We start from the raw sequence: 13720 nt of genomic DNA on the forward strand, positions 1-13720 counted from the left end.
TTTTTTAATATTTTTTATTTTTTATTTTTAAGAAAAAAAAATACTATTTTTTAAAGGATAACACTGTAGCTGAAACAGTACCGTTCCAGCGCTGTTGGCACTGTTGGCAAATGGGGCCATGATGTACTTACTACTTATAAAAAAAAATATAAAAAAATATAAAGAAAAAAACTTGGGTTCTAGAATCCCCCATCCTACCCACTTCACTAGGTTTTGATGGAAATATAAAATCCAGCTACTTTTTCTAGTTATTTTTTTTCAATAATAGAGCATTTTAATCAATATATATTCTTAGTGACTAGATGGGAAAAAAAGAAAGAAAAAGTGTTCACTTTTAATAGTGAAACATCTTTAAAAAAAGATAAAAATATATAATTAAAACGAATGAAATATTATTATGGAATAAAGTACTAAGATTATTTTTTATTTTCTCGGGTTCTTTGTGAAATTTTTTATCTATTAAAAAAAAAAAAAAAAAAAAAAAACCTCTCCTTAACCAAAACTATGAAGATTAATTTGACAATAACCTGAACTATCACGACTAATTTTATAATTTCCAAATTATGAAAATCAAATGGCGAAAATTGGCTGTTTTGGCAATAAAATGGAAAAATGAAGTGAAACGGTATTGTAGTAGATTTGATTGATATGAAAGAAAAAAGTAGAATATTTTGTATAAAAAAATAAAAAAAATTTGTTTTGTAGTAATTTTTTTATTTGAATAATAATAAAAATTAATTGATGTAATGTAAAAAATAAAAATATTAAAGTTAATTTTGAGGAGAAATTTTTTATTTTTAGATTAGGTTCGATAACTCTTTGAGTCTTTGTCAAACAAAGCCATTAGGAAACCTTGGGAAGGGTGGGGGCCAGTGTGATGAAACATTGGTCAAAAGCACGTAAACCTTGACCATTTGCCCAAGGACCACTACTGGCGCGGGAAGCTCAAAACATAAAACGAGGGGAATTCTAGAATCATCCATTCTCTAAATTGGATTGGCGAATGCTCTGACGTTCAAAAGGAACGTGGGTAGATCCCCACCCTTCATATCATGGGTCCATCCTATCCACTTCTCACTTCTCAGTGCTGCAGGCTGAAGCTTATATGCCACGTAGTTAACCGTTTAAGTGTGGCCCTTGATATTTATATACTTATATTATATAGTTAGGTTATGTGGGAAAAAGCCCAAACAAAATTTTGATGGAAGAATATACCTAAGTTTTTGTAATTTCTTTAGTAATTCATCCATTAATTTTTTGGTAAGTAAATCTATTAACATTCTAATGATAAAATCTAATCGAACAATTATTTTATTTGACATAAATAATAACTATATTTTGTAATTAATAGACTGCACATCATATCATATATTATGGTATGTTTTTTTTATATCGTACTTATTATCAAAAGTTGTAACAAGTGTTTTTTTTTTTTTATTGAAATTCTATTGCCATTTTTTTTAAGACATTTGATATTAATACTTTATTTTCACGACAATTATCAATTAACCTATGTAACGCATGAGAATTGAGAAGAATGCTATTTTTTTTTTTTTTTTTTTGATATAGAATAATATCTAAGTGAATATCATAATTGCATAGTCCAAGTTAAAAACTAATACGTGTTTTAATGATAACAAATAACAATGAACCTTATTACAAATATAACAACGAACACCAGATGAAAACAATTCAAGTAGTTATTCATCAAGAATTTTATCATAAAATTTTCTAACACCACATTCTTAACTTCCTATGTTAAAAAGCATTAACCTTTAAGACTATATATATATTTGCAAGTTCTTGCTGTCTAATTAGGGGTGTACATGTAGATGTAATTATTTGTAATATCTGTAAATCCGCATTCATAAAATGTGGATATCACTTTTAGATATCCACATCCGCATTATGTCTTTTATTAACCGCATTCGTGCGGTTATTAAATGCGATTATTATTTGCTATCCGCATTTTAAGTTATGAGCCTATTTTATTCTTTTGAGTCTTCTTTGGGTCTCTATTACAACTTATTTTAAGCAATTTGAAAATAGTTTGTGTCGATTTTTAGTATTTTGGACTTGTTTTGATTTTTTTAAGCCCTAATATTTTGAAAATATATTGATTTCATATTACTTTTGTCTTTTTGCCTAAGTGAATGAGTGAACTATGAAAAGAAAAAAAAAAACATAATATATACTTAATCCAAAACGATATAAACCTAATATATACCTAATCCAAAACGACATCGTTTTGGTATTTAATATAATATATAAAAAATATATTATATATAAAAGGTATGTGGATGTTGTTATCCTAAAACCGTTATTTACATTTGCATATGCGGATAGTTGTGGATAACGGATGCATGCGGTTAATATCCGACTGCATGTACACTCCTATCACACACCCCATCTAAAAACATACAGTTTCCACGATAGATACAATGTCGGACAATGCACATGGACCATCCAACAATCTGTAACCATCTCATAGTTGGATACGGTAACCCATTTCTATGAGTAATGCTAAAAGGAGAACAGTAGTTCTCCTTATGTCCTCTCAAATATAACATAATTTTAAAAATCATTAATATATTAAAATTCAATAATAATAATTTAAATTTAGTGATAATTTTAAAAGACACATCATATTTGAAATGATATAAAAAAAAGTCTAATCCTCCTTCTGGCATTACTCTATTTTCTTATAATAATAATAATAACAAACTTCAGACAAAACAAAGAGACAAACGGCAGGACTAGGTGAAAGTACCACAACATTAATACAAATGAAATGCTTCAAAGATACAAGCTTTCTTAAAAAACACAAAAAAAAAAAACAAAAACAAACAAACTTCACACTCCCATTAAAAACAAAAATATATAACTAGTTTAAATACTTAAAAAAAAAAAAAAACATAATATTAATCTACCATACTGCTTGTTCAAGATTTATCCTCTGCCTGCTGCTGCTACTTGGCAGGTTAATGTCCATCATACCAAGCTTGTAATTGTTTGGTAGTTGTGTTTTTCTTTTTCTTAAATCGGCAAGTTATTGATATTAACTTGTTATATATAAAAAGTTTTTTTAAAAAAAACTATATATATAACAAATTAATATCAACAACTCGCCGATTTAAGAAAAAAAAAAAACATAACTACCAAACAGTAAAAGCTTCCTCTCCTAATACTGAAACGCTAGGTGTATTGGGGAGTCAAGGGTTGCAATCCAGGTCTAACAACATATTTAGCGCTTCCTGATAAAAGAAACATGAATGAACAAGATTAGCATTTAATTAATTTAACAACTGATTTAAGCTGAAACTCAAGTACTCCTTTCTCACCTCATCTGTCATATGATGCTCTGCAGAGTAAGCATCAAAATTGTTGTCATATGATTGAACGGCAGGTGTATTGTGGTTCCAATCTAGTGGGATTTCCAGCAGGTCAGAGAGCATTTTCAGTTCTTCCTGCAGTTGCTGATCAAACTGATAAAAGAAACATGAATGAACAAGATTAGTAATTATTTAATTAATTTAACAACTGTTTTAAGCGTTAAGCTGACACTCAATTCCTTTCTCATCACCTCAGTATCTGTCACTTGATTCTGTGCAGCGGAAGCATTAAAATTGTTGTCAACACACTCAACAGGTGCTCTAGTACTGTCAATTGTTACCTGGGTTTGTTCAGTCTCTGCTTCTTCAGGAGAAGATTTGGCAGCTGTATCGGAGAGTGAAGTTAAGGGGGTCCAAAGGCTGCTCTCCGGTTGCAGATCAACCTGATGGAAGAAACATGAACGAAAAAGATTAGTACTAAAATTAATTTACTGCAGCACTTCTAATTTCTACAAAAAAAAAAAAAAAAAAAAAAAAAGTAACTAGTGTTTTAAGCTGAAACCCATTCCTTTCTCACCTCATCAGCTATCACTTGTGCCATTTCTACCACTGGATTCTCTGCAGCAGAATTGGTGTCACCACACTCAACACTTGCTATAGTGTCATATGTCATCACATCAGAATTTTCAGAATGAGGAGATTCGTTAGTTGTTGGATGATCTTCAGCTTGCACTTCCAGTGCTGAAGATTCTGAAGCCGCCCTTCGTTTAGACTTGGCAGGTCCAGCTTCGGTAGAGTGCTTTCGCTTTCGACCATTGCCACCATTGTTAGTTCTCTTGAATAAACGACACAGAACAAAGATTTTCTGCATAAATTAAGTTAATCAACAAGATGAGAACTTAGCATCACCAACAGAGTAAATCCTCTTCAAAGATGACCCTTTACATGATCAAGAGGAAATGTGAAGCCAATAATTAAAAAAAAAGACGAAATTGAAATCCCACCTGATCGCCATCGGGATCGGTGCCATCAAGCCCCTTCATGATTGCGTGGTACTCATGCATTACCCACTCAGTTTTTTTCCCATTTGGAGTGCGCCCCGCATAGAAAACCAGTATCTTTTTTATTCCAATCAACCTCTCTCCAGACCAGATTTCTTGATCCTTACCAGTCACTTTCCAGTACCCAGCTCTGGTTGCTCTGTTCAATCGATTCCCATTCGAGTGCTTCCGGTCCTGTGGCGAGAAGAAGCACCACTCTAGATCTTTTGTCCGTATGCCGGATAAATCTACACTTAAACAAGCAAGACTGAGCACAACAAAAATTTGACAGCCCAAGTGAGAAATTACATCATGAGTACATTACATAATTTACATAATAATGAGGAAATCAATTAAAGCCCAGAAAAATTCACGGTCTGAAATAAGAAAATCAAATCGTCATAGACTCATGTTAAGCAGAAGGGGGTGATCACCTGGCAAATCCCAGGGCTCCCATTTGAAGAAATGAAGTTCGGTAATAAAGTCAAATTTCTCATCATTCCCAGTGATCTTTGGCCTCAAGTAGTCGATGAGTTCCTCGTCCGTCGGACTGAACCGTATCCCCCGTGGCAGATTCGAATGACACTTGGCCATCAAACTCAGAGAATGAATTTCGTCAGAAAGAGAGGAGTGGAAGACTGAGAGTGAACAAACCTGATATCTATATAGAAGATAAAAGGTGGGTCCTACTAACTTCCCGGAGAATTTTGCATGTGAGGCTCACGATTCTTTTTTCTTTTTTTCTTTTTTTTCCTTTTTTTTATTCCTTATAATTTAGAGGGAATAAGGAAAGATTTCATCAATCAACAAATAAATAAAGGGGAGGGCAAACCAATAAAAGCCCTAACACAACCAAAAATAAATAAATTATTACTATTATTATTATTTTTTTTTTAACAATGAATTCATATACACTATTAAATATGAGAAATGCTTTTTCAAAAAAAAAATTATGAGTAATGGTAGGGACAATTTTTTTATCATCTTAAAGTTGATGTGGCTTCCAAAATCACCATTAAATCAAAATTCAAGTATGATTCATCTAAAATTTAATTGTAATTTTAAAAGTCATCAGTTTTAGGACGATAAAAATAAGATTAAAAGATAGTCTCTAACATTACTCATTAAATATACCAAATTTAAATACTAATTATAGATTTAATTTGAAATTTTGACATGGCATGTTTGAGGGAGGAAGGGAATTCGAACTAGTGACATCCGCTTCATTAAGCGTGGTTCCAGTTGATTGAGCTACCTCTTAGAGACAATTTAATTTGAAATTGAACATCAGCTTTAGAAGGATTAAAAAAAGATAAAAATATCATTTATAATATTACTCATTAAATATACCAAATTTAAATACTAATTATAAATTTAATTTGAAATTTTGACATGACATGTTCGAGGGAGGAAGGGAATTCGAACTAGTGACATCTGCTTCATTAAGCGTGGTCCCAGAGCTGATTGAACTACCTCTTGGGAACAATTTAATTTGAAATTGAACATCAACTTTAGGAGGATAAAAAAAAAAAAAAATGATCTCTAACATTCCTCATTAAATATACCAAATTTAAATACTAATTATAAATTTAATTTGAAATTGAAAGATTAGTGCAATCCAAAACAAAAATTGAAGTCTAATTAATTATCTCATGCCAATGCGGCAAGTATTGTGACGTCATTTGCGAAAACGCGTGGAATTAGGAAGAATCTTGGCAAAGAGGAGAACTTCATCTAAAACTACTCACAAAAAAAAAAAAAAAAAAAAAAAAACCTTCATCTAAAACATGACCTCCAAGTCCAAGTTTTGGATAGATTAAAGTTACACCACTATCAATTACTTTCAAAGCTAAAAATAAATATTACTTTTTACACTACTTGCGGTAGAATGCAATGAAAAAGAGATTCTTCTGGTCCTTAATGGGTAGTTCAATCGACTGTGGATCACGCTTAATTAAGCGGAGGTCATTAGTTCGAATCCCTCCTCCCTTTCCCTTGTGTGGACATGTCAAAAAAAAAAAAAAAAACTCCTCACGCTAAGAATATTAGGTTAAGAGTTATTTATTTTTTTTTAAGTATTTCAGGTCTATTAAGTTTACATTTTTCTTAATTTACTAGGTTACTATTATTTGCCTATATATATCGTCATTTAAACGCATTATTCTATATAAATTCAATATACAACTATTCTCAACATGGTATCAAAACACATGTTATGAATCACCTTTATTTTTTTTTCCCTTGTATTCTTTTTTTTTTTTTTTTTTTTTTTTTCACAGTGCAGCTAATTTTCCAACAAATCTCTTGCTCTGTCCTTTTCAGTAAAAATCACCTATTCTACAACTTAAAACAAAAAGAAAAAACTTAACTAATAGCAATAATAATAATAATACTCACGAAACTCATTTTATAGTGATTGAGTAATAGGTGTTTTAAGTAATCTTTTTATGTTAAAACACTTAAAAGTAAAATGTTAATCATTTGAAACATATAACATCAAGCTGCTATAAAATAGAAAGGTATAAATGGCTTTAAATGGTCATTACTCAATCTAAAATAAAGTCAGTATACAAATAAATCATTCTAGCGGAATATATATATATATATATATATATATATATATATATATATATATATATATTCATTCTTGTTAATTCAAATATTAATACATCATTTGAATTCAGTAGTATAATAATCTACTAAATAATATTATTTATATATTTATACATAATTGCATAACTTGAATTTTATTGAATGAACTACAAAAATATTGTTTAAAGTTAACAATGATATTATTTGTGGGTCCTAAATTGAAACATTTGCTTGATATATAAGGCTATAAGAGAGCATGATTTTTGCTAACTAAACACAATATTCAAAGTTATATAGAAAAGGTTCTGTTTGCTTCGCCACGAAGTTATTTACGGAAAATGTTTTTCGTATTTTTTGGTGTTTGGTGCGACGTAAAATAATAGTTAACGGAAAATACTTTTCCTTTGACAAAAAATTCTTATTTAATTTTTAGGCATCTCATTCTCAAATCGACGGATCTTACTAAGACTCGCCTAAGACCCCGTTGGGACCCGCCAGGAACTTGATCGGGACTTGCTCGGGACTTGACCGAGACCCACCTGGGACTTGACCGAGACTCGCCCGAAACCTGATCAGACCCACCCGGGACCCTGCTAGAACTTGCCTAGGACTTGATTGGGACCTACCTGGGATCCAACCAAACCCATCTTGGACCCGTAAGGACCTTACTGGACCTGCCCGAGACTTTACCAGTACCTGCTCGGAACCTCGCCTGGGACTTGCCAAGGACCCGCTCAGGACTCGTTCGGGACTTGACTGAGACCCGACTAGACCCGCCCAAGACCCCGTCGGGACTCGTCGAAAAATATTCTTGGCGAAAAACATTTTCCTTGAAAATGATTTCTTAGAAAATATTTTCCGATATTTGGCATGTAAGGAAAATCAGGCGGGTCCCGATTGGGTCCCCGACATCGGAAAATATTTTCCGGTATTTGGTGTGTACGCAAAATCATATTAAACACTAAATTACAAAAATGTCCTTGTCGAGTCTTGGGTGGGTCTTGCCAAGGTCTCAAGCTGATCCCGACGGGTCCTGATAAGGTCTAGGTGGGGTCCAAGCAGGTCTCGAGTGAGTCGCAGTGGGTAATTTTCAATTGTGAATGAAAATTACATTTTATAGGTTAATATGATTAAATAAAAATAGAAAAAAATATTTATACTTTTCCCGATAAAATGTTTTATGATAAAAACATTTTCCTATAAAATAATTTTCCTAAAAATATTTTGGGTCGAAAGAAACAAAGCCAAAATGTTACTTTATTTACATAAGTGGTTTAATGTGATTTTAATATTTTGAATTTCTTGAAATTTATTAAACTTAAAAAATATTGTGGACCGGTTGTCGCAAGTCAACGGACAACATAATAGTACTCAACCATGGAAACTCTGGGGCCACCACTGTCATAAAACTTAGGAGGGAAGGAAGCCTCTTTGACCATTACTAGCTACAGTGTCAAGCTGGAAAGACCCAGAGGATTCTAGAATTCTCCATTATCTAGCTTGGATTCATGATCTATTATAAAAATAAAAAATAAAAAACTTGGATTCTAGAATTTTCCATTATCTAACATGGATTCATGATGTACTTGCTACTTATAAAAAAAATATAAAAAAATAAAAAGAAAAAAACTTGGGTTCTAGAATCCTCCATCCTGCCCACTTCATAAGTTTTGATGGAAATATAAAATCCAGCTACTTTTTTCTAGTTTTTTTTTTTAATAATAGAGCATTTTAATCAACATATATTCTTAAAAATGACAAGATGGGAAGTTTTTTTTTAAGGGAAAATCAATTTAATTTCATTAATAGTGGTCAAGAGCATAAAAGCTCTTATAATCACAAAACATACAGTTCTGTAAGATCATAACTGAAGTTAAAAGATTAAACATCAAAAAATCTAAAACATAACAGATCTTAAAATGAAAAACCAATCTATGACGTCAAACATCTGCTATCTCAGTCCGATCTTCTGATTATAGAACAAATTTGCTAATACAGACTCCTTACGAGAGCACATGAAGCTATTTCCTAGGTATGAGCAAAAAACTCACACCCAAACCATTCCTCTCTCGACCCGAAAGCTAGAAACATTATTCACGTCCTCAGCCAAACAGTTAGGATCATAAAATAAAAACAACAGCAACAACAAACAAACAACAACAAAAAACAAAAACAAAAACCCTCGCAAGCAGTGGAGAAACATAGAATTGTAGATATCCCTTTGGAAGATATGCTTTTGCCGAAAAAAATGATTAGATTTAAAGTTGAAGAGACTAGATCTGGATCTAAATCTAGATCTACAAACTAAATTTAAAGCAACCCGCCAGAAACAGAGACCAATGAAGCCTATAAAGAAGACATCGAGCACTGCTAAGTGTTCACTTTTAATAATGAAACATCTTTAAAAAAGATAAAAATATATAATTAAAACGAATGAAATATTATTATGGAATAAAGTACTAAGTTTATTTTTGATTTTCATGGGTTCTTTGTGAAATTTTTTATCTATTAAAAAAAAAAAAAAAAAAGGAACCCGCTCCTAAATCAAAACTATGAAGATTAATTTGACAATAACCTGAACTATAATGACTAATTTAATAATTTCCATATTATAAAAATCAAAGGGCGAAAACACTAGGGCCTCGTTTGCCAACAGCTAGGGCCGGCACTGTAGCTGGAACGGCACTGTTCCAGCAGCAAAAATTGACTTTTTACTTAATTTTTTTTTTAAAAGCAAAATATTAAAAAAAAAAAAAAGAAAAAAGAAAAAATGAGGAAAAAGATGAGTTGGTTCTAGCCACCCCTGTGGTGGCCGACTGAATCACTTTTGGCCACAATAAGGGTATCGCCATGCGGGTTTAAAACCACCGTGTTCCTTTGGGTGGTCAAATGCACCAATTCTTTTACTAAGGGGTGGCCGACCACCAAATCACCACCTCCCTCAAAATGGGGTGGTTCGGCCACTCCATTTTGGCCAAGGAGTGGCTGGAACCACCCCATCTTTCTCCTCCTTTTTTTTTTTTTTTAATATATTAAAAAAAAAATTTAAGTAAAAAGTTAATTTTTGCTACTGGCACTGTAGCTTAAACAGTGCTACAGTGCCAGCCCCCGTTGTTGGCAAACGAGGCCTAGGAACTCGAGCGTCACTCGTCGCCAAGTCAATGGGCAGCATACTAAACCTCGGTAAGGGTGGGGGCCAGTGTGATGAAACATGGGTCAAAAGCAAGAAAACCTTGACCATTTGCCCAAGGACCACTACTGGCGCGTGAATCTCAAAACATAAAACGAGGGGAATTCTAGAATCATCCATTCTCTAAATTGGATTGGTGAATGCTCTGACGTTCAAAAGGAGCGTGGGTAGATCCCCACCCTTCATATCATGGGTCCATCCTATCCACTTCTCAGTGCTGAAGGCTGAAGGTTATATGCCACGTAGTTAACTGTTTAAGTGGAGCCCTTGATATTTATATCTTTATATTATATAGTTAGGTTATGTGGGAAAAAGCCCAAACAAAATTTTGATGGAAGAATATACCTAAGTTTTTGTAATTTCTTTAGTAATTCATCCATTAATTTTTTGGTAAATAAATCTATTAACATTCTAATGATAAAATCTAATGGAACAATTATTTTGTTTGACATAAATAAAAACTATATTTTGTAATTAATAGGCTACACATCATATCATATATTATGATATGTTATTTTTATATTGTACTTTTTTTTTTTTGAAGACAATGATGATTCTCTTTATTCACTAAAGTGGAATAATCAAGAGTTAGAAAGCTCTAAACAGAAAGAGCAATTTGCTCTAGGGTAACAACCTAAAAAATAAAATTAGGGATATTTTCCAACCATATTCTCTCACCGCTCCCTTATGGCAGCCTTGGCTAAGCCATGGGTAGCCATATTTGCAGTCCTTTTTACATGTTTAATATCCCATTTTCTGAAGGGCTTCAATACTTCCTAAATGTCACCCACAATGTGCCCAAATTTGCACCATAACGTCCCCGTATGAGTGATGGCCTCTACAACCTGCTTAGAGTCCCCTTCGAGAATGATATCAAAGAACCCACTGTCTCTGCTGAATTAAGCTGCCTCTAATGCCCCCCATTGCTTCGCCAATAACTAGTTCTTGGGTAGAACCAAAGTCTTGCTTAAAGCTGCCATGACCCGGCCCCTTTCGTCTCTTATTATTACTCCGAGCCCCATCCGGTTTTGTTGTGAGTCTATCGCAATGTCCCAATTGGTTTTAAATCTACTAGACGGGGGAGGCGTCCGCTTCTCTTCCGTTACTTGCTGCAGACCGCTATCATTCATCTTCCCTTCAGGCTGGAGTGATCGAAAAAGAGTTAAACTTTCAATCGCCTTACTCACAATAGTAGTTGGATGGACAAACTCCTCCCCATGTACCACTGTGTTCCTGCGTGTCCAAATGCCTCTAGCCACCACTGCACATATCTTAGCTTCCTCCTTGGAGCAACGTTCGAATAGCATTTCGACAGTGGATTCAAAATCCCTTACCCCTGGTTGGCCTTTTTTGGATTCTGGGAATGCAGCAGCCCCACACATCCTGTGCAGCTGGGCAAGACCACAAAGCATGAACCATGGATTATGGTTTTTGGTTACACAGGATGCATGTGTCGTTGTCCAGTACCCGTCTCTTGGTCAGGTTCACTTTGGTAGAAAGAATGTTATTGCAGGCCCTCCATAAAAATGACTTTGTGGAATTTGATACTTTCAGTTGCCATATCAACCTCCATATGTTATTACCTTTAGGAGTCTTGGAACATTCGCCTCTAGTCCTTTTCATTCGGTCCATCTCTAGGTGGTATGCACTTCTAACCGAAAACTCCCCATTGTTAGTTACCCGCCAATATAACTTATCACCTTGCTTGTATCGACTGATAGGAAGAGACAATATGAGCTCTGCCTCATCTCTGCAAAATAACTCCCTCACCATAGGGATATTCCACCTGTTTGAGACTAGGTCAATTAGCATGCTGACCTTGGAGTTTCGGTTGAGACCTTGACAGGGAGATTGAATTTGAAAGGGTGATGGTCTTGGTAACCACCTATCCCCCCAAATATTCGCCGATCTACCATCCCCTATTCGCCACATCAAGCCTTCTTCAAGCAAGTTGATTGACAACATAATACTCCTCCACGCCAATGAAGGTCTGTTACCCACTTTCGCATGCAAAATCGTGTCGTGAGGGTAATATTTCGCCTTTAGGATGGTAGCAACCAAATTGTCCGGGTTTTGAAGGAGACGCCACCCCTGCTTTGCAAGGAGGGCTTTATTGAAGCAAGTGAGGTCTCGAAATCCCATACCTCCTTGTATTTTTGAACGTCCTAGCTTCTCCCAACTCATCCAGTGAATTTTCTTCTCATTCTCCTTATGACCCTACCAAAATCTTTGCACAATGGAAATAATCTCATTACATAAAGATTTTGGTAATAAGAAAATACGCATGCTGTACGTGGGGATAGCTTGTACCACCGCTTTCAAAATGATTTATTTCCCTGCCTGTGATAAAAACTTGGTCTTCCAATCATTGACTCTTTTGCTAACACGATCTTTGATAGCCTGGAATTTTCTAATTCTAGACTTCCCCACCAAGGCAGGGAGACCCAGATATTTGTCGTACTTTTGGGTCGTCGGGACTCCCGTTAATTGAAGGAGCACTTCTTTAACCTCTTCACTTGTGTTTCGATTGAAGAATATTGATGTTTTATCCCTGTTCAACATTTGTCTCGAGGCTCTCTCATACACCTCCAAAATCTCCGACAACCGCTGCCATTCTGAGGGAGTAGCTCTACAAAATAAAAGGCTATCATCTGCAAAGAATAAATGGGTAAGGCGCGGGCCTTTGGGTGAAGTGGGGACCCCTTTCCGCTTGCCTAACTTTTCTGCTTGTAGAAGTTTTGAACTCAAGGCCTCACCACATAAAAGGAATAGATAAGGAGATAAATGGTCTCTTTGTCGTATCCATCTAGTAGGACAAATATTCCTTGTGGGCATTCCATTAATAAGAATCGAATATCTCACCGAAGAAACACATTTAATGATGAGACTCACCCAATGATCCTCAAATCCCAAACGTTTCATAACTGCTTCAAGGAAAGCCCATTCCACCTTATTGTAAGCTTTACTCATCTCTAACTTGAGTGCCATATATCCCATCTTCCCCCACATACGGGTATGCATGGAATGTAATGTTTTATAGGCCACCAAAACATTGTCAGATATTAAGCGCCCTGAAATAAAAGCACTTTAGTTATCAGAAATGATATCAGTCAGTAAAATCTTCAACCTATTTGCCAGAGTTTTGATAATAAGTACGATATCAATTTCTTTATGTAATATCGTACTTATTATCAAAAGTTGTAACAAGTGTTTTTTTTATTGAAATTCTGTTGCCATTTTTTTTAAGACATTTGATATTAATATTTTCTTTTCACGACAATTATCTATTAACCCACGTAATGCATGAGAAGAATGCTACTTTTTTTTTTTTTTTTGATATAGAATAATATCTAAGTGAATATCATGATTGCATAGTCCAAGTTAAAAACTAATACGTGTTTTAATGATAACAAATAACAATGAACCTTATTACAAATATAACAACGAACACCAGATGAAAACAATTCATGTAGTTATTCATCAAGAATTTTATCATAAAATTTTCTAACACCACATTCTTAACTTCCTATGTTAAAAAGCATTAACCTTTAAGACTATATATATAT

The 13720-nt window shown here is 34.0% G+C and overlaps 1 protein-coding gene across 1 annotated transcript; it reads right to left on the reverse strand.

Annotated features, from left to right (window-relative positions):
• Positions 1-3181: 3181 nt before the first annotated feature.
• Positions 3182-4966, reverse strand: LOC132167459 (NAC domain-containing protein 91-like). The gene is made up of 6 exons (XM_059578446.1): positions 4807-4966; positions 4337-4620; positions 3910-4197; positions 3584-3775; positions 3342-3485; positions 3182-3254 (listed from the first exon to the last, which is right to left on the reverse strand). Exons 1-6 carry the CDS (start codon positions 4964-4966, stop codon positions 3213-3215), a joined length of 1110 nt encoding a protein of 369 aa, XP_059434429.1. The 3' UTR covers positions 3182-3212.
• Positions 4967-13720: the final 8754 nt, after the last annotated feature.

This window comes from Corylus avellana, chromosome ca1, assembly GCF_901000735.1.
Source record: "Corylus avellana chromosome ca1, CavTom2PMs-1.0".
In the NCBI taxonomy this organism is placed as follows: Eukaryota; Viridiplantae; Streptophyta; class Magnoliopsida; order Fagales; family Betulaceae; genus Corylus; species Corylus avellana.

Excerpts from the sequence above, each read along its gene's own strand:
- LOC132167459 (XM_059578446.1), bottom strand. The coding sequence starts at position 4,966 with ATGGCCAAGTGTCATTCGAATCTGCCACGGGGGATACGGTTCAGTCCG. Across the intron at positions 3,776-3,909 it reads CACAAGTGATAGCTGATGAG|GTTGATCTGCAACCGGAGAG; the intron begins GTGAGAAAGGAA and ends TTCTTCCATCAG. Across the intron at positions 3,486-3,583 it reads ATCAAGTGACAGATACTGAG|TTTGATCAGCAACTGCAGGA; the intron begins GTGATGAGAAAG and ends TTCTTTTATCAG.